The following is a 25,776-nucleotide window of genomic DNA, read 5'->3' on the forward strand; positions in this document are numbered from 1 at the left end:
CCCGTCCACCGGACGGGTAAAATACTAGTTGTTTATGTAACGCAAATTTAAACCTGCAACCCAAAATAAAACAGACTAACATTTGTATCGAAGTTCAAATAACTATAGATAACATATATTGCTTATCAAATTGAGACAAGCAAAATTGTAATTAGAATTCTGCATGTTATTTTTGTCCAAAGATACATTCTAACAATAACATCTTCTACAAACAACAACCTCAACTCCCAAGAACTCGATGCGGTCCCAATGTCGCGTTTTGTGCAACATCATTGTACTTCCTCAAACAAACCTCGGAAAACTCGGTTAACGAATCAAAAACCGAAGAAAATCCCGTTTGAAATCCCACCAACACGATCCGACGTGTCTCTTCAACATAATCTTTATGTTTAGCCTTCTCGGTTTCAACCATATCTGTAAAAACATCCAACCGAGCCTTTTTATCGGCCAACACATCGACTTTACTTTTAACATTCATTGACTTATAGTTGACCACATTCCTCTCCTCCCTCTCGAACCCAGTTGCTCGTTTCGCTGAGTCCGCAACGAGCTTGTCAACCTTCCGCTTTTGTTGGGTCTCTATCTCTTGCTGGGTCCAAAGGGTTCTGAGGTCTTTCGAGAAGCGTTTCATGGCAAATGTGACTGCTTGATCAGGTAAACTTTTTGTAACGGTTGACCATTCGCGACAAATGTTGAAAATGAGTGGCGGGGTGTTGACTTCACGCTCGGCGGTTGTTTTGTATGCCCAATGAGTTAAGGCTTCAACATAGGCTTCCGTAGACGCAATGTAACTCGAAAAACACACCCGCCAGTTTTGTATTTCCGCCTCGAGTTGGAGAGTTGCAAGATGACGGGACTTGTCGTTAGTGGGATCCGCACACGAAAATGATTTGACTTCGAATATTATTCGGCTTTGTGTTTTGTGTGATTCCAACATTGATTTCCAAGTTTTTGTTAGCCTGGAATAATCAAAGCGCTGATTTTAACATGTTTGACTATCAAAAGTCAAACTAGTTGTTATTTCAACGCGAAATCTATATGAATTGTGCTATTCAATCGAAAAGGATTCTTACCCGCGAAGCAACTCAACAATCTGTGGCAAAAGCTCGTTGTCTCGCACCTTCTCGATTCGTTTAGAGATGGAATCACAAATCTTCATGTTGACCAGTATTCTTGAGTATAAATCATTGACCTGATCTTCAATTCCTTGCTTGTTGCCAGCTTTTTCCGAGCTTAATTGCGAAGATTTCCGTTCATATATCTTCTTCATTTCATTAACAGCCTACAATTCATCAAACATAGTCTATAACAAGTTAATAACTCAATGCCACCATATCGCATCATATCATACGATTTGTATATAAATGCAAAAATTGTCATACGAACAGCATGACTTAATCAGTGGTCACATCAATAACAATAACAATAACAATAACAATAACGATAACAATGCTTAGGTTTTCGACCTTGACTTCATCATAGAGCTTCTTCTCCCAAGCGTATAATAGTCCCAACGTCGATAAATGGCTGCCCGATTCCATTCCTCCCGCATCATCAAATAGATCACCATTAATATTAATCCCGGAAAACGAACTCCGGGAGCTGCTAGACAGAAGACTTCTACAAGAAGGCGATCTCGTTATCGGCGACTTGTGCCACGTAATCGCCGGAATATACTTCTCCGAGCTCTCTACTCACAATCATTACAAAATCATCAAAAAAAAAATAATAATAATAATTTACAAAAAAAAAAAACCTTTAGAATCAAGATGATCTAGTGGGCCCACATGGTTGAATTCAAGCATCTTAGAGAATTCAACACCACACTCATAAGCCTTTAGAAAATAATCCTCCACATCTTTCAGTGCTTCCAACAGTTCCCGCCCTTTATTCTCCGGTGGGTCACTCACTTTCACTTTCACCTTCACCTTCCGACCACCGTCCGCCGTCGCCGGAGCCTCATACCCACCATCGACTGTAAAATTGTCAAACGGGTTAAAAAAATCCCACCCGGTGAAACCATCATTATTCTGATGACCATTCGCTGACGTCATGGTGACAGGTGGGGTGGGGTTGTTATCACCATCATCGTAAAAATGCTCGCAAACAGGTCCGTCACTGTCGTCGGTGTCGGTGTCGGCGTGAAGGTCCACGGTAGGCTTCGGTGAGGGCGCAGGGAAGGTAATTAAATACTTAGAAGAAGAAGATTCGGAATGGCGGGAAACGAAAAGACGGAGGGCTAATGCGACGGCGTAGAGAGACTGGTTGTACTTGCAATGTGCTCCGGCGAGGGCGTACCGGCGGTCGACAGCGGACTTGATGAGTTGCTTACGGTCTCTGCAGACGGACAGCGTTAGGTCGTCGTCGGCGGCGGGTTTACGGAGTGAGAGTGAGACTGCACAGCCGATGATGGATTTGGATTGTGAGTGAAATGGAATGGTTGGTGGATAGATTAGATAGTGATGGAAGTCAGTGGATTGGTGATAGATAAAATGTTTAGATGATTTGTGGGATACAGACAAATGTTTACAAAGGAATGAAAAGCCAAATGCACCCACCAATACACCACACTCGTTTACTGACAAACTCACAGACGTTATGTAATGTTACCGCTTACCACCATCCCAAGATCTTGTAATTTTTATACCCAGTCGGGTGGTGGGGCGAGGTCTAGCGATTAATCAGGACTAATCATATATGATTTTAATGTATAATTTTCAGTTTTATACACACACACATTTTTATATGTATTTTTCAATTTTATACATAAACAAACACATTTTGGTTGGAAATTGTCTAGAATCTCGCTGGATACCGCTGGTTTTTGCTGAAATCTCGCCGTAAACCGTTGATTTTGGCCAGCATCTACCTGGAAACCACTGATTTTAGTCGAAATCTCACCAGAAACCGTTGATTTTGGCCGGATTTGACCATTGACCGATTAGCCAAAAATTAATCAGTGAAGTGGGGACTAGCGATTAATTGGGGATTAATCGATGCATAGTTGAGATTTTTGCAACACTGCCTATAGTTAGTTTTTAGAAAAAAAAATGAGTTTTAATAATTTTCACTTTTTAAGTTATAGGGGCATTCGCATTCAATTCTCTACCATATATTCATATATATCATATAATTATACTAAAAATCATTGTATTATCTCTCTCAAGTTTAATTAAATAATATTTTTTATACATCTATCATTATATTTGATTTCTTTTCTCTTTATTTTACTCAGTGCTTGTAAACATATCATATAATTTACAAAACTTTCTAACACAAATATATAAGGAATATGCTAAGAATGCTCTTAGTAACTTTAACTTTGTTGTAATGTTCAGACAATTTCACTCACACGAATATAATAATCTCATATAATTTCATTCTCAGCTGTGATTTGATAAATTATTTTAAAACAATGTATGTTGGAATTTAAGGACTACCAGAGTTACTTATTTGTAAATATGAAAGTATTTTCAGAAACAATATTGAAAGTTAGGGCTGTCATTGCTTAATTACAAGCATGACTGTAAAAAATCTGACTATGTAATTAATCCTGATTAATCGATGGTTCCTACTCTATCTTTCGACTAGCGATTACTATGCTGATTACAAGTATGAATTATTGTACGTATATGGGCTATTGTTTTTATTATTGGCATCCAACTTTGATTAGCTTTTCTTATAAAAGTGGTTTGAAAGAATTCATATTTATAAAGATAAGACTATATGTCGGTGCAAAGCATTGTGTAAAAAGAAGGTAAATCTGAATTGCTTTGAAGAATAAAGAAAACCAATAGTTTGGGGGCCCGTTTTAAAAAAAAAATCTTGAAAAGGAAAACGTTTTAATTTTCACATAAATGTCGTCGTTATTGTTTATTGATTACTTTTGAGATTTTCAATATTTGCGGATTTGGAATAAAATTATTATGATTCATATTATGTAGGATTTTAAGTATATGAAAACTGAGGGAAGGATTTTGTTGTTTATCATCCGACATTCAATATGATGGGGACATAAAGCTACCATGACAAGTTGTCTTCAAAAAACAGGAACAAACAGTTGTCAAGAGTTTCTACAAGAAAGCAATATAAGAGTCTGTTTGGGTCAATTCTGCAGTTGAACCGGTAAATTGTATAGCTAAACGACTCAGTTTTGCCTTGCTGTTTTGAGGCAAAACAGTGGGCTCATAGGTTTATCTGTTTAATCTATTTGTTTCTTATTATATAAATATATATATTTTTTAATGGATGATAAAATAGAGTTAACAAAGGAATAGTATGAATCATGATTATTCTTTGTCATGCTTAGATATATGAGAATGAAATGAATTATTAGTTATTACTTTATGTTGTTTGGTAGACACAAACATATGCATGAATAAAACACCCATGCCTTAAAATAAAGAAAATTTACCATAACAAAAAAATGAAAATTTACCACATCATTAGAACTAAAAACATACAATATTACATAATATTTTTTTTATTATTCAAATTGAGCTTATACAAACATTTCAACAATATTCCATGGTAATATGTTTATAACTTGTATGACGAAGTGTGGAAAATGATATTGTGCTATATAAATTGGCATAAACTTATGGTACAAATTATGGAGTAGAGCATTGTATGAAAACAAACGATTAATAATTTTATGGGTTAATTGATTTGGCATAAGTTAATAATCTTAACCTAAAAAGCCCATCAGAGGCCCGGCCGGTTCCCAGTCATGAGATCCACGAAAATGTTACCGATGTTGTGCTTCGGTTGAGATTCGTTTTAGGGTTGAAATGAAAAGAGGGTTGGAACTGCACTTCTTAGCCGAATAAGAATAAGAAGCCCTGTGATTGGTATCTTTGATTTGTTTTTGTTTGTTGAAAATACATACATACATATACATATGTGTGTGATAAAATGGAGTTTGTAATCGCTAATTGTAAATTGTAATGTTGTTGTTAAATGCTTATTTCTTATGAACTACGTACACTGATTTTTTTAATACAATGGCTTGCTGATTCTGCTTCGTCTTTCCGCTTTGTATTAATAGTAGGAAATCCAACCAAAAATGGCTACTCAAGACCCGCCTCTGCTCATCGATGATGATAATGATGGTATGCTCTCAGCTTTCTGGATTTACAGGATGATATGATGAATGCATGCTATTTAACCAAACGATATAATAATAATTTTCTTTACCAGCAGCAGCAGGGTTTGTGGATGGAGGAAAGAAGCAGCGGGGTCCTTGACGCAGGACGAAAGCGTTAAACGACATGCCCGGACTATCAAAGAAAGTGAAGAAGACGAAGAAGAACAAGAAGGTGAAGGCGGCTCCGACTTCTCAGCCAGAGGATGAGATACCGAAGGCTCCATCTAATTCTCAGCAGGAGCATGAGTTAAAGGCGGCTCCATCTAATTCTCAGCCGGAGCATGATGAGATCACTCTAGAAGAAATTATTGAATATCATCGCCGGCATGAGCAGGGCATGCTTAAACAACCCCTTCCTTTTCTCTCTAGGATATCCAGGAATATGTGGATAGACTCCCAAGAGGTTACTTTACTTGCTCATATCATTTTCATTCTTCTTCATTTTTTTCAAGTCCTATAAATTATCTTTATAAAATTCAGGATGAAACTCCTATGATAACCAACTCTGAGCCAAATTCTCCCGTGGAGATCCCTCCTCTCTACCGTTTTAAGAGTCTGGATCCTCAACCTTACAGCGTGGAGGTCTCCTTACCATCGAAAGTAGGTTTAATTCTTATACTTAAACAATATTATTATATAAAATTACTTATCATAGTTATATGCCAAAGTAGAGATTGCAAACAAACATAATTGAATATTTTTATTTTGAAATGACAAGCATTGTTCTTCTAAATCGCAGGCTGAGGAATCCTCTGATGATGTGGATGACAATAGTAAGTCCTATCAACCGCTTTTATTGAAGCTGCTGGCAGCAATAACAGTCTAAAACGGGCCAGGGTTGGGATTGGATTCTAGCATCCCATGCTTTTCTAATCTCTTAAATACGAAAAATTGTCAAACAATTAACCTTTTTTATTATTACTACTAAATGTTTTAAGCTTTTCAAACAAGTTTAACCATCTCAACCCATTTGACTGTTTTTGTTAAATCTTATCATTAACCCGTTACAAATAAACGTAGCCTGCATTGGCCGATTCATATAAACGGGCCAGCATTTAGTTGACATAATCCTGCTCTCTCTGCTTTTCTCACAAAAGTTACAAATACCATCATGTTAAGTCTATATATAATACTAATACTTTAGTATGCTTTTTTACAGCATCCACTGAATGATCTGAAGGCATTGGACTGTTGATGAGACAAAAGGACACTTGCCGCCGCCTTTTAATGTTAGAGACTAAGTTTTTGTTCTTGATGTTGGTACTCGTGATGTAATATACTCGGTTTTTGTAGCAACTTAATACTTGATTAGTATTGTCTTTGTCTTTGTATGATGACCCTGCTTATCTTAATTAAGATTCATACTGTATGCAACCCATTATGCAACTGAAAACATGTGGAAGTTCAATGATGAAGAAAATCAATTCGATGCCAACATGTTTAATTAATATAATCGAAGTCTCGTCTAATTAGATAATCAATGTTTAAGTGATTTAACCATTTAATTCCACAACTTTACGTGGTTGGCTCATTTCACCAAACGCCTTGTAGGTGCTTCAAGGATCAACAGCCATTTAGCGATCATATATTTAGCTTTAGCAACAAGTTTACTTTTGGATTTTACATCATACCCTGGCTACAAAACTCATCAACTTTTACAAGCATAATCTAATCATTTACCATATACTATAATCTTCAAAATTTGAAACTGGTTATTCAAACTTTTTATACTGATCACACTATAGGGCGTTATGAACGGATTATGTCGGTTTTGGTCATTTTTTTGGTACGTAGTCAATTGTTCTACTTGATAACTCGAGCTATACGTCATTTGGATTCATTTTTATTTCTATGCTGCACACCCACTTTAGATAAAAAGCTATAAATGTGATTAAAGTTTGAATGGTGTTTAATATTATGGATAAATCCGTCTATCTTAAGGCTTCTATTAACGACGCATAAAGAGGTTCACAATTGGAATAATTGGGTTTTGGATAAAGTCATCGTTTTGTATGGAGGGTTCTACTTGATGGACTTCCTACTTTTGATTTGCTTAGAAGGAAGACATTGTTCTTCAATTTTCATGTCACTTTTGTAATCGGGCATTTGAATCGGTAGATCATGTTCTAATAAGATGCAACGTTGCGAGAGGCATTTTGACTACAAATTTTTTCTTGGTGTAAAACTCTATTCTTTGGAGATTCGGTAAAGAATGTATTTGATTTCGCCTTCAATTTGTAATCTTTGTCGAAATGAAACAAATAGTTATGGGAATTTCTCCGACCAATCTTTGGAGCATTCGACGAGCGAAAAATAACTTGATTTTTTAAGAGATTAAAATCTTGAGGTTTTCGTAGATAAAAATTAGAGCCAAATTGTAAGACTTGGCGGGAGCCTTGGTGCGATTTTAATATTACTTTCAAGTTGTAATTTGTTTCGTTTTTTTTTTCTTTTATTTCTAGCTCCTTCCTCTTTAAATCCGTCACTACGGAAAATTTAACACCTAAATAAATACCACCATTTACCTTGCGGTTGCAAATATCTGAACCTACAACACGTATTTGTAATGGGGGCGACATACCACCGGTCTTTTACCATTTTATATACATATATACACATTAGACAACTTGATTTAACATCTTTTTAAGTTGATTATTTTTAATATTTTGTTACAAATGTATTTCAATTCCTTATTCTTCTTTCCCTCCACGTCAACTAGCACATTATATAAGTTTTTATTAGAGCGTGTTAACAGGATGAAGTAGAAACTTAAAATTAATAACCGTAGTCACATATAAGTAAATTAAAATAACTACTAACTAATAAGTGAGTATGAATAGAGTATGCATAAAAATACCTTAATTTTATAATTATAAGCTTTGACTAAATGGCCATGAAAACTTTTGCGAGTTCAACCAATAGTGAAAAAGTAAATGCAATAATAATCCTTAAATGCATAAAGTATCCTCAAATAATTATGTGTTCTTAGTATGGATGAGATTGGTAAATGGTAACATACCGATTAATACCAAATCTTAATAAAACTGAGTACCGAATATCACACCGGGTTTATTGGTACGGTACGTTCCTAATATCGGTATTTTGTTATGGTACGGTACCCATATCGGTTTTGTCGGTACAGTACCAAGTACCATATTTGATACTACTTTGGTTTTTGTTCTACCTAATCTCCATTGATCTTGATATTGCGTGTGCGGTGCGAGTATTTTGAAAAATACACAAATTATTTGAAAAAGTAACGCAAGGTATTATTGATTAGCTTTATTTCTCGGTGGGCATATCCTTAAAAGAAAATAGTGGAAGATCAATTCTTTCTTTCAAGAAGAAAACTAACTTGGGACCATGGGTAAACGAAGAATGATCTAACAATCTAACTAGTGAAAATCCTAATTTTTTTAAACTTTGTTATCAATAACAAACCCGCACTCACAGATCGTTAACTCCATTTATTTTAATTACTAAAGTAGTTCTTACGGTTTACACGTATTACAAATTTGATTAAAAAAACTGTTAAATCAAATAGCCTCGTTTGTCAATTGTCATGTGTGTTTAATAATTTTATTTTACAAAACTGAATTATTTGATATGAAGTGAACTTTTTCATTGAAAGAAAAATAGCTGTCACCAGCTGGTATGTTTCTCAATCTCTCCATAATTCCGGCCATCATAACCACCGGCCCCAACTACCGGTTACCAGCCGCTAAACTAAGTGTGACCATCTTCGTTTTCTTTCTTTCTCGTCTGACCCACCATGCACCACCCCCAACTGCTTCAAACAAATGATTCCGGCCATTAGAAAATCGTATAAATGATTGTACATTGATTCAACATTTTTGTGTTTATACCTTGTATCATGGTGTTCTCTCATAGACATTTTAATCCACCTAGCTATAACATACTGATCAACAACTATAAGAATATCAGGGGGCCCAGGGCCGTCCCTGAGAACTCTATAGCTTTTGTGGGCCTTGCACGAGTTAGAAAAATGGGCCCCGTAAAATTTAGCGTGCGTGTATATATATATATATATATATGGGTGAGTGTGTGTGTGTCAACAAGTTGATAAATATAATAACGATGAATAAAACCATGCTATTGTAGCAAAATGATATATTTTAAGTAGTTGCTTGATTACACCATCTTTATAGATCTGAATGATTTTAATAAATGCAAAAATGATATAAATGAACATAGGAACACAAAAGAAAATAATCAAAAAATGGAACACCAAGAACTTGATTTTCTAACCTGCTCAAGTGCTTAATTTGTGGGTTAACCTTGGATGTTTCAATAAACCTGAATGAAATGATATACAACTCAAATCTAGGATGATTATTATTATTATTGTTATTATTTTGTTAATTGTTTCTTTTGAACCACTCATCAAAATAAACCTATCTAATGAAATCTTTAAAGACCAGATTGTCAAGAACAACAAAATAAAAATGAATCTAAGCAATCATTTAGATCTAAAAAGATGAATTAGATGCCCAATCGCTACAGCCTTTTAAATCTGTTTTATATTACTAGGCCTATTTCATATTTGGGGCAATAAACTAGTAATAGGCTGATGCAGTAGCAGTTTATAAAAAAAAAAAACTTTGGGCCCTTCTGGTTATGGGCCCTGTGCGGCTGCCTAGCCTGCACAGGCCCAAAACCGGCAGGCCATTCCCGAATTTAACTCTTCTACAAATCCTGTATGTATATAGTAGAGGTGTGCAAAACCGGTTTTAAACCCAAACCGAACCGGTTTGGTAAACGGCTGGTCAAAACAGGTTTGACTCAAACCGGTTCGGTTTATAAGCCGGTTTAGACACAAGATAGCCCGGCCTGGTCACGTCGGTTCGGTTTATAAACCGGTTTGGTAGATCTTAAGGGGAACCGGTCCTGAAACTGGCGGTTTGGGAGTCGGTTTGGGTGAAACCAGATTTAAACCCAAACCGGTTCGGTTCAGTTTGCCTAAATCCGGTCCCAAACCGATTTTTTTGTACACCTCTAGTATATAGCTCATATGTAAAATGCATCCCAACTGATATTCTCAAAATTAATGACTTCATCACTGTCCTCCTAGTAACCATACACAAGCATAGCCCGAAACACATGAGACGACGCAAGCAGATAGGCTTTTTTAGCATAAATCTTTTTACCTTCAAGTAGGAAGGTCACATAAGAAAGTGTCGAGCTATTCGCATATTGCTCACTCAAATGTACACGGTCTATTGGAGATGATGGTCCTTCAGAAAGTGAGGTAGCTTTTTTAATCAAACTACATAACCCTGCACAACCATTTCCTCGAATCTTTGAATATAATGATCTTAAATGCTCCAAAAGTATATCTATTCCATTGTGATGAACAAAATTATTTTTATGGTCCTCAGCCGAACACAAGCAGGCTAGAGCCAATGCAATTTGTTGTTGAAGGCTTTTATTAGATGCGTCCATCATCAAGTGTAAGTGTGTAACATATGGTTCAACAACTTTTCGACACCAATCCTTTCCTCCAATCTTCGAATTGTATCTAACACACAGATTTGAGTTGGCTCAGAAACGAAATTATGACATATTAGCTTTTGGACGCCGCCGACACTGATAAAGTCAGCAACGACTTCCTCACTTAATGCAAGACCCTGCAAAACAAATGCTCCATTGTATTGTAGAGTCTTGCTACTCGAATCAAGTAGCTCTAGTATTGGAAGAATTCCACCAGCACGGACCATCCCAACTTGGTTGTGAGTATCAGGATCATTAGCCAGCTTCCCTAGTGCATAGGATGATGCTTCTTTTAGATTATCGTCATATAATTGCAACATCTCAAGCAGTGGACCAATTAGCACCTCTTTGGACGGTGTGTGCATTGCAGTCTGCATTCGCAGCAGCAAATCGTCCAACAAGCAATGCCCCTTCTATTTTTTGGTTGACGAGGTGAAGCTAAGTAGGTCAATCATAGGATGCAACGCTCCAAAAAGAAGAACTTGATTCATTGTTTCCAGTGATGCATGGGCAACAAGATTACCAATCACACAAACTGCTTCACAATGTATCGACACGGTCTCATACTCAAGCAATAGTACAAGAGTTGGTAAAGAGTTGCAATTCCGCATCTGGAGGCTAGCGCACACAAGGCCCCTGCTGCAGCCCGGAGCACTTTTATATCCCTTGATTTTAATATGTTCACAAGGAGAGGAATTGTGCAATCATTTCAAACAAAGGATTTGATGAAGGCATTTTCACGAGCAAGAGTGTTGAGCTGCTCTAGTTGTCAAAGATTTGGCTTTTGGGTTATCTTGGTTATGCCTCTTAAGCATAGCAACAAGATACCTTATAGCTCCAGAATCAGCTATGAGTTGGTGAAACTTGGGCCCATGGGCTCGATAATAAAATCGTAGGATCTCATCCCTAGTTTTTTGTATGTTGTATAAGGTGGTGTGAAAATGAGGTCTTGAGCCTCAAAAGGAAATTGGTGTTATATATAGTACTAATTTAGAGAACTTTTATGTCTTAAGGTTGGCGTAGTGGTAGATTGAGGCCATGAACCTCAAAGGTTGATATATGGCAAATGAATAAAGTTATATGTTAAATCGGAAATTAGTAGTGATGAAAGAGTAATTTTAAAGAAAACTAAAAAAATTTAATTTGTAGTCATGAATGAAAGGAAGATTTAGGAGAAAATAATAGAAGATAAATATGGTAAATATTAAAAGATTAATGTATAATAAATACTTGTCACATGTGCCCTTAGGACATACATAAGAAGATCTCTTGTATGTAATAAGAGTATTAATGTTAATTAATTTCTACTCTTGCCGGATCATTTCTAAAGATTTTTTGTTCAAGAGTTACTTAGGGTTTGGCTAAATTATGTGTTTAATAATGTCTTAACATATGAAGTTTAATCGTTAAGTGAAATATATTGTAGGAAGCTTATTTGGCTAAATTGGCTGAAGATATTCTTCAGCAAATATTTGGTTTGACTAAAACGTTTATCAAAGATTGTCTGATATCTGATCAAGGCTTCTTGAAGTCGACGGATTATCTTTCTGGATATCTTACCTTTTTATGCCCTAGAAAACAATGTGTCAGGCTACGACTTGGCTTCGACAATCAAGCTTTGATTTCCTTTCAACATAGAAAGTTATGAAATGTATGTGGGGAGGAATTGCGTTTCTTTTCATGGATATTGGCTTTTGACATAAGAGATAAAGATTCTAGATGGAGATGAAAGAGATGGTACCCGTAGGCTCTCCTTTTGAGATTTTATGACCCAAGACAAGGGTGACCCGGACAACCGGTTGAGGCATTAAATTTTCTAGTCCAATATAAACATATATATATATATATAATTTTTTTTATAATATAGGTATAGATCTTAATCATCTTATTATATAATGTGTCAAATACTTTTTTTATTCATAATCCATTTAAGCTATTGTGTGTGTCTAAACCAAATTTAAATAAATAAAAAAAAAACATACGACAGCCAATTGCCAATTGAATTCCATATTTCCATACCAAATCCTTCTTTGGTGAAGATCAACGATCATCCAGAATTCCAGAAGCTATCGTTGTTATATAATGTTAATGTCGTTAAAAAATTAGCTTATCTATATACATTTAATTACTCATTCTTAGGGGCCTTCTTATTCCAGCTCCCCCGATGTATCTAAGTTCTTGAAGACAGCCCTGCTGAGCTCAAAAACAATCTTCTCAATATCATCTGTTGGATGTGAAAATTTGCTCGAACAGTTGGAAAAGATAAAATAGAGATGGTTAAACGGAATTGTTGAAAATCAACTTCTGATGCCTTTGATTTTTTCATCATACAATTTTTCAAGAAGTCCACAGACTTTGACATGTCGCGGTGTTTTGAAATTGAAGCAATGAATGCCTCATGTACTCGTTAAATGCAAAGGGAATGGCTAAGCCTTTTAGATTGCCCAAGCATGGCCAAACACTTATCTAACCTATTTGCTAGTATAAGCATGTATCATCAACTCATATATACGAGAATGAGATCCCATGTAGCCCCAGATAAAGATTCAAAACACTCGTACGTTTAGATCTATAAGTCCATATTCTCTTGATCCCCTTACTTCTACAATGCGGATCCTCTTTATATGCACCAAACTATCTTCATTATTGTAAACATCCCTTGATAGAATTTTTAAGATGGTCTTTCGCATTCCTTTACTTAATTTTGGATGACAACCTCATTTCTCTGAAAGCTCCATGCTCCTGAAACAATAGAAACTAGGTTAGATTTTTTGAATGTTCTTGCATTAGTTTGAGAAAGTAGTATACCTCTTTTCTCAAGTATACTCCCAAGTGTATTTTTTGTGTGTTTTTTCTTTTTTTTTGCTTTTGTTCAAAAGCCATTCTAGTAAAATCCATATTGCTGGATAAATTACTAGCCATTTGTTTTATCTTGAGGCTTCACTGGATTATAGTTTCAATAATTGATTAGGCTTACTATTCAAGAGGCGTCCTTGAAAATCCAAAAGCTGAAACGAGAATAATTTGTCTTGAGGTTGAGGTGGAGCGTTAGTTCCAACTTATTGCAGATACTAGGCCTTATGTGTTGTGGAGCATGTTTCCATTCTGATACATTCTAAGCCTGAGGGTGAAGCCATAATTTGTAGATCCGGTGACATTGAGTTGCCTTGCATTGAGAATGTGTTTCAGTTCTTGGAAGTTAGAGCTATTGTTCGTGAGGCTTAACGATAAGCCTATGAGAAGATGTGTGTTATATGTTTTAGTAACTTGGAAGTTACATTTCATTGACTAGGGGTAAAGAATACTGAGTCTTGACAGCAATGAACAAAGCGTTCTTGTAAACATTGATCAACATTAGTGGAGTGAATGTTATGGTTGAATAATGACCATAAACACATCTAAAAGCGATTTTCGTAATGAGGCCATCTTTTATAAGGCCAAGCACCTATGGGCTAAAGACTGATCCTTTCTCATTTATGGTTAGAACTACTAAACCTTATAAGAATGGAGTGATGGCGAGTTTGGATAGAAGTGCATCCTCAGAAGCTTGGTAAAAATAGTTCGTCTTGTGCCATTCTTTTTTAAACCAAGCGCATGCTTCTTGTATGTGCGAGTTTTTTTGCACCGGAGAAGAAATCAAAGCATCACAAATAAGAAAAATCAGAGCTTTATGGAGAAGAACAAGGGTTTTGTGAAGAAGAAGATGATTATAAGAAATAATGTTGTTACTGTTTTGATAGAGACGGAATAGCCACTCTGAAAACAAATGAAACGATAAAAAAAAGTAATAAAGTTGTTTTAACTTTTTAGTACTAGAAAAGGTAGTACATGCCCTGAAACCGAAACATTTAGTGTTTTATTTTTATTTTTATTTTTAGTTGAAACTAACTTTTCAAAACTAATAATTTAACTTGTCTTGGAAATAGATTTTATCTAATATCTTAAAATATGCTTGTTATTTGGTGCACCAAATGTTTTATATATCCTTTTTAAGTTTTAAATGTAGCTTGTTTATATAAGTTTTGGGTAATGGATGCTAAAAACTTATGAGAAATATAAAATATTTTATATAAAAACCTTGTTCCTCACATACAAAAACTGTGCGTTTTTATCCTACAGTTTTAGACCCTGTCGTTTTTGTGTGCTTCTCGTTTTTTCAATCCAAGCTAAGAAGAACAGACTATGTTGCCCTTCTTGATCAGTTACACATGGGTGATGATTTCAACTATGCTTTTATTAATCTTAGTTGGAATTTAAGACCCTAAAAATTTATAGAAGGAAAGTGATTGTGAGGCGGCCATTGAGAAATTGACTGTCATCTACGACATGATTAGCAATTCATCTATGGAGGTGAATGTCACACCTCACCAAGGCGGAAATGCATGATATGGCAATCATGGTTTTCGTAGCCTTTGTTTACGCGAGTAGTCCTGAATTCACTTTTGGCATTCCTATTAATACATGCGACTTCAAAGTAGTTTTCTCACAGAACATACTTGAAAACGTTAACATAAAGTTGGTGAGTTCATAGGTTTAAATGACGATATGTAAATATAAATTACTTGAATGCCTCAACGGTAATTAAGTGTATCGGTCCTTTCTGAAAAGGATGTTACTATATGCATATTATATATTGTTTCATAGTTTTACTCAAAAATTACAGTAATATATAAATTATTCGAAATGTTTTATAGTTTTACTCGAAAACTTTAGTAATGTGTGAATACTTTTTAATGCTCTATATTTTTACCTAAAAAACTATAGTGAGATGTAAATGTTTCTTAATGCTTCACAGTTTTACTCGAATACTATAGTAATATGTGATGTTTCGAAATGCTCCATAGTTTTACTCGAAAACCATCATGATAGGTAAAGAAAATCATAATGTATATGTATGTTCATAATATTTGACAATTTTTTCATAAAACTTTGGTAATTATACATGATAGGCAAATAAAAACACGCGTATAGTAACATCCTTTTCAGAGAGAGAGAGAGAAGGAAGTTGAGAGACAGAAGATAGTAATAATATTGTCATATATATATATATATATATATATATATATATATATATATATATATATATATATATAACTCTTTTCGTATAAACATATATTTTAATTTTTTGAATAAGAACCAAATCTTTAGTTATATTATACAAATAGTTCTTTTAAGGGTAAAAGGACTAAAATGCCCTCATTTACAATGTACTTATGTACATGAGGTGACTTAACTGAAAAAACTTAATGTCCATTAGTGTAAAAGACAAAAATCGAGCAAATTTTTGCAAACAAAGGACAAGAAATTAAAGTCATTTTCGAATAGGACCCATGCCATAGTTTAGCTGATTTAAAATGACAAAAATAGTAATTTTCTCAAAAGTAAAGTACTTAAATGCAATGTATCATGCATATGCGGGCTTATGCTAGACTCTTGAGGACTAAACTTATTAAAGTTTAACCAATTGGAAACCAACATAAAGAAATTAGGTTTAATATTTGTACGAAAGATGATTGTTTTAGCGAGGTGTCACAATGACTGTCCCAAATGTAACCCAACTGGGATCATGGCTTTCAAATATGTGCTCTGTTTCCGTATTATCCTTTTGGATATGAGAATGCTTTCAATTTGCAAATTGAAGAGGTATGTACCCGCCTCAACACCGAGCGAGGCGGGTCAACCCACAAGATATAGACAAGAGGCTTGAAATCAAGAAGGCACAAAGCCAAAACCTATGCGCATGGCGCATATCACATATGCTCAAGCATATCACATATGCTCATGCATCACATGCTCAGGCATCACACATGCTCAGGCATCACATGCTCAGGCATCACATATGCTCACGCATCACATATGCTCACGCATATCACATCTGCGCGTGGCGCATCCGCGCGTGGCGCATATCACATGCTTGTGCATATCACATCTGCGCATGAAACATCTGCGCGTGAGAATAAAGAGAAGACCTCGCGCATCCTCAGGATAGGCGCGTATCACACATGCATATAATCAACCTCGTCCTTATCCAAATCAGGATTAGGGCAACCTTGATGGTGCACGTCAGACAACTTTCCAGAAGGTATCTTTTTAAGGAATAAGAATATGCTGATGTTGACAGCTGCCAATGAAAGGTGGACAACTCAGCAAAACCCATGTGCTACCACGTGATTACAACCAATGAAAAAGCACAAGGTGTCCCCAAGGACACGTGGCGCAAAGCAATTGGAGGAGGCCAACAAGGCTGAGCCCAATCAGTGGAAACCCTAGCACTATAAATACCACATCAACTCCACAAGGAAGATCACACAATCACAGACAATTACAGAGTATTCAGCTATTAAGCAATACACTCCATTTTCCTTACTCTGATATTATTATCTTCTCCTACAAACACTTATTCTCACACCGGAGGGTTACCCCAAAGAGGACCCCTCTGTCCCTTTCTGAGGGGTAAGTTTACGGTGCTGTTCATTTTGTAGGTGGAAGAACCCAGATTCCAGAGATCCATCGGTGGAAGAGCATAATCACACCCGAGGAAAGTAGATCGTCCACCAGTGAGTCGATCCACGTTTCTTCATTGGCGCCATCCACTGTTACAACGGCAACAAGATCTCATCAGATCTCTAAAAAAAACAAAATTTCACCATGGTTTCTGGTGCTCGTAACGTCGATCAAGTTCTGGAGGATATTGAACGTGAGGATGTTAATGAGGGACAGCAGTTTCTGAGGGGGCCGCGTTATTCTACGCGCACCACCAGTAACCGTCCCTTCATTACAACTCCTCACGGCCAGACTGAAACTCCTCCAAACGATCTCACGTTACAAAATCTTGCCGGCGCGAAACAAAAAGGACCAATGGGTCCAGAAGATGAAACCAATGACCCTAAAGAATGGCTCATAAACGAGCAACGACGTCTAATGGACAAGTACAATGAAATGGTCAAACAGAAAAAGTTAGCCGACTTAACACAAAGGCTAGCGTTTGACAGGCAAGCCATTCAAGGAACAAAAAGGGCGCGCGCGCCGGAAGAGGGTCACTCTGTTCACACTGAACACGCTGAGTTTAGTGATGAAGAAGTGCACAGCGTCAGGAAGACGCGAGACACTCATGCAGGAGGCTCACAGCTCCGCGCGCAAATGAACATGACGCCTGGAGCCAGAGCCGATCTGGATCTGCACACACCATACAGCCCACCAGTGAGAGGGCAAGTGGATGTAACCACACCATACAGGCCAGCCATCTTGGTGAAACATTCAAAATTCACTGAGCGCATCGCGAAGGCCCCTATCCAGCACAAGACCAAGATGCCAAGTGGTTTGGGCAAATATGACGGCACAACAGATCCAGACGATTTCTTACAAGGTTTTTACAACACTGGAAACCTAGAAAGCTGGACGATGCCAACATGGTGTCACATGTTTGCTCGCTGCCTCACGGGCGCGGCGCGTGTCTGGTTCGAAAGGTTGCCTACTGGGCAAATCGATGGGTTTGAGGAACTATTGGAAAAGTTCCAAGCTCACTTCGTACAACAGCGCAGACACACGCGCGACCCTGATGACATCATGCACTGCGTGCGCAGGAATGATGAAACGATTGAAGACTACATCACTCGTTTCAATCAGGAGTCTCTGGCAATCGGAGGTATCACTGAGCAACTACTGCGCGTGGCCTTTATACAAGGCGCGCGCAGTGATCAACTCCGCCGAGCTCTCGTGAGCAGAGATGGCATGCCCACCACTTGGGCCAAGCTAATGGAAGCATCGCGAGTCTTCGCGAGAAATGAAAAACAGATTGCCCAAGATAGAGCGAGAGAAAGAGGGCATCAAGCAGAGGCGCCGCGCAGCAACGAAAGAAGGGGCAAACAGAACACTGTATGGTCCAGGTTGCAACCAACCAGTTTTTCTTCCGCAGAAAAGCAGGCGCAACCAAGCTCACCCCAGCCCCAAAAAGACGTTCGTAATCGTGGGGAGGGTGACAAGAGGGAAGGCGGCAGAGATCCTAACAGACCTCTGCCAAGAATATGGACTCCCCTCACTAAAACACCTTCACAAGTGTTAAGCACTGAGAATGTCCAGTTCAAAAGCCCCAAGCCACTACACTACAAGGGACCATCTAACAGTGGCAAGTACTGCGAGTTTCACAAGTCCACGGGACACAACACTGATGCATGCCATCACTTGAAGGATGCAATTGAAAAAGATGTGAAATCGGGCAAGCTGGCTCACCTGGTGAAAAACCCAAGACCAGAAGGTGAACAACCAGAAGGAGCCTCTGCCAGCAAAAAGTACAAAAGAATCTGTGTAGCCGAGGGAGGAAGGCAAGGGCAAACATCAAGAAAGAGAAGCGCGCAAATCCAAGGAGATTGGCGCGAGCAACAAGTAATCTTCCCAAGAATCAGGGGAGGCCCTTCTATTAGCAGTCCTCTTGTTATCACTACACACATTGCTCATTACGAAGTGTCAAAAGTCCTGGTGGACACTGGCAGCGAATCAGACATCATGTATGAGCAATGTTTCAGAAAACTGGATCCGGCAGACCAAGCAAGGCTAGAATTTGTGAATGCACCAATCTCTGGTGTTTCAAATGAAATCATTCATCCCCTAGGTCAAATAAAATTTGAGCTAACTATGGGGGATGAGAAACACAAGCGAGCCAAAGTTGTCAACTTCTTGGTCTTGCCCACCACTTCTTGCCACAATATGATCTTGGGTAGAGAAACGATTGCCCAATTTAACGCCATACCGTCGCCAGCGCACGGCGCGTTGGGGTTCCCAACACCAACAGGTGTAACTTTTGTATACCGAGATCATTTGTGTGCAGTGACAAATACTCCGCGGGAAGGGAGAATGAAACTTCCAATGGCAGACAACGCGCCAGAGGAATGGATTCTCAACCCAAAATTCCCGGAGCAGAAAATCACAATTGGCGCAACGATATCAGACGACACGAGGTTGAGAATGAAAAGATTGCTCACAGCATATATGTCGGTCTTCGCGTGGCAACACTCTGATATGACTGGGGTTCCGCGAGACGTGGCACAACATTCTCTCAACACGTTCAAGTCTGTAGAGCCAATTGCTCAAAAGAAGAGAGTCATGGGGGATGAGAAAGCGAGGGCCATGAATGAGCAGGTTGAGGATCTACTGCGCGCAAACATCATCCGCCCGATACGATACCAGACGTGGGTAGCCAATCCTGTGATGGTAAAGAAAAGTAACGGGTCGTGGAGGATGTGCATTGACTTCAAGGACCTCAACAAAGCGTGCCCAAAAGATTGTTACCCCCCTCCCAAACATCGACGCAAAGGTGGACTCCGTGGCGCCATTCAAGCTCAAATGTTTCCTGGATGCCTACAAGGGCTATCACCAGATTCAAATGGCACCACAAGACGAGGACAAGACTGCCTTCAGAACCGACAAGGGTGTTTTTTGTTACACAAAAATGCCCTTTGGTTTGAAGAATGCGGGAGCCACCTACCAAAGACTTATGGATGCCGTTTTCAGCGAGCAAATTGGAAGAAACCTAGAAGTCTATGTGGATGATTTGGTGATCAAAAGTAGGGAGGAAAAACAAATGCTCAAAGACATCGAAGAAACCCTTGGGCGCCTAACGGAAGTTAACATGAAGCTCAATCCGAGCAAATGCACTTTCGGCGTGCAAGAGGGAAAATTTCTAGGTGTAATGGTCACCAAGGATGGTTTTAAGGTGAACCCTGAGAAGGTGGAGGCCATCCTTGACATGCCCTCGCCATCCACCATGAAAGAAGTTCAGAAGCTGAATGGTAGATTGGTATCAATCAACAGGTTCCTAGCGAACCATGCAAGCAAATCTACCCCATTTGTCAATACATTGAGAAACTGCTTAAAGAAAAGCCAATTCAAATGGACTCCTGAGGCCGAGCAAGCTTTCAGTGAGATAAAAGAATGTTTGATAAATTTGCCCGCGCTCACAGCTCCACTTCCTGGTGAAACTTTGACATTGTACCTATCAGCAGGAGAGCGCGCCATCGGCGCAGTATTGTTGGTAGATCGCAAGGGAATCCAAACGCCAATATACTATGTGAGTCGGGTGCTGACAAATCCTGAGACGCGCTACTCCATCATGGAAAAGTTAGTTTTGTCACTAACACACGCGTCGCGCAAGCTGCATAGATATTTCAATGGTCATCCCATTGAAGTTCTGACTGGTTACAACATCCAGCAAGTCTTGCGGCGCCCCGCGCTCTCGGGAAGGCTGACAAAATGGGCCCTGGAATTAGGTGAACACACGATCGCCTATAAGCCCCGTCCAGCAATAAAGGGACAAGTTTTAGCTGATTTCATTGCGGAAATTCCAGAAGGAAAGATTGAAGAGGCTCAGCGCGAGGTAGACCCTCCGCGAGCCAATGATGAAGAAAATGTTTGGAGATTGTTCACTGACGGAGCTTCAAACAACGAAGGGTCCGGCGCAGGCCTTAAACTGGTGGATCCAGAGAATCATGAATATACTTACGCCATCAGGTTGGACTTCAAGAGCACCAACAATGAGGCTGAGTATGAAGCCTTGCTGGCTGGGCTGCGCATCGCGCACAAATTCGGAGTTAAAAAGCTAGAGGCCCATGTTGATTCATACTTGGTAGCAGCACAGGTCAATGGCCTTTATGATGCCAAGGAGAACACCATGCCTCTATATCTAGAGCAGGCGAAAAAGCTCATCGAGCAATTTGACTGCTTCAGAATCATTCATATTCCGCGCAGTGAAAACAAATCTGCAGACGCGCTGAGTAAGATGGCATCAACCAGTTTTGATCACTTTGGCAAAGATGTCAGGGTAGAAGTAATGAGCAACCCGTCGGTGGTAGCGAAGTTTGTCCTTGTAACTCATACAACCCCTTCATCATGGATAACTCCAATAATGGAATTCTTGAAGGAGGGAAAGGTATCAGATGATCGCGCACAGGCGAGGAAGATAAGACACAAGTCGCAGAACTATGAACTCCTTGATGGCACATTATATCGACGCTCTTATCTTGGGCCGCTCATGAAATGCCTAGATGCGGAGGAAGCAAGCTATGTGATCAGAGAGATACACGAAGGAATCTGTGGAATACATGCTGGCCCGCGCATGGTGGTTGCCAAGGCAATGAGCGCAGGTTACTATTGGCCAGGCATGTACTTGGACGCTCTAAAAGAGATCCAAAAATGCAAAGCATGTCAGAGCTTTTCGCCAAACACCATGCGGCCAAAGAACAACTTGATTCCAGTGACCTCCGCATGGCCTTTCCACAAATGGGCAATCGACATTGTGGGTCCCCTTCCGCAAGCGCAAGGGCGAGTAAAATTTTTGGTAGTGGCAGTAGACTATTTCACAAAATGGGTTGAAGCCAAGCCACTAGCAAAAATCACAGCCGAAGCGATGAAGCAGTTTATTTGGAGCCACATCATATGCCGTTTTTGGCTTGCCCATGGAAATTGTGAGCGATAATGGCAAGCAATTCACTGACAAGAAGATATCCAGCTGGCTCAAGGAATTGCGCATCAACCAAATTTTCACTTCAGTTTATCACCCTCAGGGGAATGGCCAAGTGGAACGCGCTAACCAAAGCTTGCTGAATGGGCTGAAGAAAAGGTTAGAGGGAGAATCCCATTCTTGGGTCGAAGAGCTACCTAATGTCCTGTGGGCACACAGGACATTAAGCAAAACCAGCAATGGCGAATCCCCGTTCAGCCTAACCTATGGAACGGAAGCAATGATTCCAGCAGAAATTGGATGCCCATCCCATAGAGTGCTCATGATGAGCAAGATTGATAACGAGCGCGAAAGAAGGTTGGATCTCAACTTACTTGAAGGGCGCAGAGAGGCGGCTATCATCAGTGAAGCCAAATACAAGAAAAAACTGGAAAAATATTACAACCAGCGCGTGAAAGAATGCCACTTCAAGAAAAATGATTTTGTCCTTCGAAACAATGAAGCTAGCCGCGCGATACCCCCGGGAAAAATGTCCCCCAATTGGGAGGGACCTTATCAAGTCTTGGAAGAATTGGGAAAAGGCGCGTACGCCTTAAAAGATTTGAATGGAAAGAAGATCCCGCGCGCATGGAACGCGGCACAGCTTAAAAAATGTTTTATGTAAAAATTGTCAAGTTTGTAATCAAGGCTTTCTAAGCCATTATGAATAATGATACGCGCTATCTTTTCTTAATGTGGATTCTATTACCTTTTGCATACATGTTTCACACTTCCCTTTATTAATTTTGAGCAATATGACAACATTGTATTGACATCAAAACAAAATAAAACGAAGTAAAACATACATGCGCGAGCTTCAAGCTCAAACGCGTTAACGAGTCTTAACTCTAAAACATCAGGGCCTTAGCCCAAAATTATGAGCCTTAGCTCAGGGCCTTAGCCCAATAATGTGAGCCTTAGCTCAAATCACTCACAACATCCATCCTACATGCTGCGCAGCATGACCATAAAAATACCTAAGCACAACTAAGGCAAAGCAAATGCCAAAACATAGTTGTTAAGGTCTCAGGTCGAGGTCGCGCAGGAAATTGTAATGGATATCTGAGTAACACATATTGACACGTAAAGGCTAAAAAACTCATAATTCCATATAATAAATGCGCGATAACGTCGCGCAAAAGAGGAATAATGAAAACGCCAAGGCACGGGTCAACACAATCAAGATATGGCAACATCACTTACAATATGACAAGGATTAAGTATAATAATTTCATAACAACCTTGTTCTTATTTCAACGTGCAAGCATATCTTTTATTCAACAAGCAAACATGCAATATAAAGAAATGAATGGGGAATGCGCAAGATGCGAAGAAGGGAAAAACAAAATTTCATTCCAAAGCATTGAAATTTACAAGTTTACAAGATGAGATACAAACTACAAATAAAAATAAAAAACATGAAGGGCTTCTCAAGTCTCCACGTTGACGTCAGCCTCTTCATCATCCTCATCACCGCCCTCAGCATCTGGCGCAGCCTGCTCCTCGTCATCTCCAAACTGACCATAGTCAAGTTGTTCATCCGGAATGGAGTCTTCTATCACAGTAGTGTCAGGAGCGGATCCTTTGGCCACGCCAGAGCCGCTAGCAGGGGCAGCATTCCCCGCGCCATCATCGCCGCCACCAGCCCCTTCGCACTCGTCAAGTAATTTCTTTAGCGCACCGAGGTCGGGCTGGTCAGCAAGCGCGGATATCTGCAAATCATAAGCAAAAATATGAGTACAAAAATACTTGGAAAATAAATCAAAGTAATCTCATTAAAGTTAAAATACCTGCCCAAGGATGGGAATGGGAGTATTCAAATACTTCTCCCCCATCGCGGCCATGTCCGCGCAGGCAACGTCGCTCTGATAAGGGTAGTCGAATGGGTTCTTCTTCAGCATCCCATATTCATAGCCATCCTTAAACCCTTCAGCTCGACCCACCAAGCGCGCGGCAGCATTACAATCCATCACAAGGGCCTGAAACTCGTCTGAATATTTCATCGCGTAAGCGCAACGAGTCACACCCTGTGAGATTAGCCATTGGCGATCTTGCGCGAGGGAAGCAACAGACGTCTCAAGAGCAGGAATCTGAGAGTTTAACAACTCAACAGTTTCCTTAGTCTGTTTCAGCTCCTCTTTGTCGGACGCTGCTGCCGCCAGGGCTTCTTCCTTTTCCGCTCGCGCAAGCTCGAGCGCTTCCTGGCTAGACGCTGCCGTCGCCACGGCTTCATCCTTCTCGGCCTGCGCGGCCGCCAGCTCCTTCTTCAGGCGCGCAACCTCACTCTCCAGTGATGATTTTTCAGTTATAGACTGGACAAGAGCTTGGTCACGCGCCTCCGCGTCCAGCTCTAAGTCGCGCGCTCTACGCGCGTACTTGGCCGCGTCCGCCTCCGCCGCCTGTAGCTTCTCCCGCGCAGCCTGAAGCTCATGCCCGCGCTTCACGAAGGCGCTGTTGGCACTTGCTCTGTTCTCACTGAGCTCTGCTTGGAGCTTCTCAGCTCTCTCTCGAGCATCAGAAAGATGCCAAGCAGACACCTTAGCCTCTTGCTTGGCTTCCGCAAGAGCATCACGTACCTTTACGTAATCATAGCGAAGCTCTTGGGAGGCAGCAAAGAAGGCCGACCCAGCAAACAGATGATCGTTGAGCAAGTCATCGCGAGCGCGGTCCTCCTGGAACCTCCTTTCAGCTGGAGGCACAGCATGAGCCCAGAATTCCGCACACACACCCATGGACTGAAATGTGTTGTCCTCAGTAATATTCCATCTCGGGCGGTAAATGTGATCGGCTTCCTGCAAAAACAAAGTAATTATCTAAGTCATCGAAACACTAAGATGGAAGTCCGCGCAGCGGAGCAAAAACGAACCTATACCTGCGGGGATGAAGCAGAAAAGTCAGCGCCAGCCCCACGAGAAGGCTCCGCCGCGAAACCTCGTGGCGCTGCAGGGCTGGCGCGGCCGCCGTCGGAGTCTTCAACTTCAAACTCCTCATCCTCCTCGGAAACAGGCCTTTTCTCCTGCGACCTAGAACCAAAATCAGTCTCGCGAGGAGGGCTGTGCGCAGGAGGAGGTGAGGGAGGTCTCGACGCCGCCAGGTCGGCGCGTAAAACGGCCTCCTGCTCCTTAGTAATCCCGATGAGGGGAGATTCAGCACTTGCAGGAGCAGGAGCAGAACCAGCGGCGCTGGCACCGGCGCCAGAAGTGCCGCCAGCAGCTTGTACGCCAGCTATGACTCCTATGAAAAAATCATCAAAAAGAAATGGTTCATGACTTCATCTAAAAGAAATAAGTCAGAAAATAAAGGCGCAATACATACCTTGGCGCAACTCCGTTCGCGAGGCAAACATCGCCATGAAGTCCATTCTACCCTTTCTTGAGGGTAAAACGGGGGACTTCGAAGGGACCTCCGGCGCAGCCTCGGCATCTTGTGGCGCTTGAGGTTGATCCACCAAGATCGCCGGCTCTACACACATTTGAGTGAGCAAAGATTCGTTAGTAATTCTATCATAATCGCGCTCATAGAACCATAAAAGATAGGCAAAGGATAAGCAAAGTATACCTGTCGAAGGCGCAACACCGCTTCCCTTTTCCGCCGCGCGAAGGGAGGAGGTAGCGCCACCATACCTCAA

The 25,776-nt window shown here is 40.0% G+C and overlaps 1 protein-coding gene across 1 annotated transcript; it reads right to left on the reverse strand.

Moving 5' to 3' along the window:
- Window positions 1–203: 203 nt before the first annotated feature.
- On the reverse strand, window positions 204–5,272 carry LOC143552406 (protein ALTERED PHOSPHATE STARVATION RESPONSE 1-like). Its single transcript, XM_077042640.1, has 5 exons — window positions 5,197–5,272; window positions 1,757–2,395; window positions 1,467–1,690; window positions 1,074–1,282; window positions 204–959 (listed from the first exon to the last, which is right to left on the reverse strand). Exons 1-5 carry the CDS (start codon window positions 5,270–5,272, stop codon window positions 221–223), a joined length of 1,887 nt encoding a protein of 628 aa, XP_076898755.1. The 3' UTR covers window positions 204–220.
- Between the last annotated feature and the right edge of the window lie 20,504 nt (window positions 5,273–25,776).

Source organism: Bidens hawaiensis, unplaced genomic scaffold (assembly GCF_021521415.1).
Source record: "Bidens hawaiensis isolate Kalapana, Puna unplaced genomic scaffold, B.hawaiensis_p1.1 tig00016868_1, whole genome shotgun sequence".
In the NCBI taxonomy this organism is placed as follows: Eukaryota; Viridiplantae; Streptophyta; class Magnoliopsida; order Asterales; family Asteraceae; genus Bidens; species Bidens hawaiensis.

Excerpts from the sequence above, each read along its gene's own strand:
- LOC143552406 (XM_077042640.1), bottom strand. The coding sequence starts at position 5,272 with ATGTCGTTTAACGCTTTCGTCCTGCGTCAAGGACCCCGCTGCTTCTTT. Across the intron at positions 1,283-1,466 it reads AGCTCTATGATGAAGTCAAG|GCTGTTAATGAAATGAAGAA; the intron begins GTCGAAAACCTA and ends GATGAATTGTAG. Across the intron at positions 960-1,073 it reads ATTGTTGAGTTGCTTCGCGG|GCTAACAAAAACTTGGAAAT; the intron begins GTAAGAATCCTT and ends TGATTATTCCAG.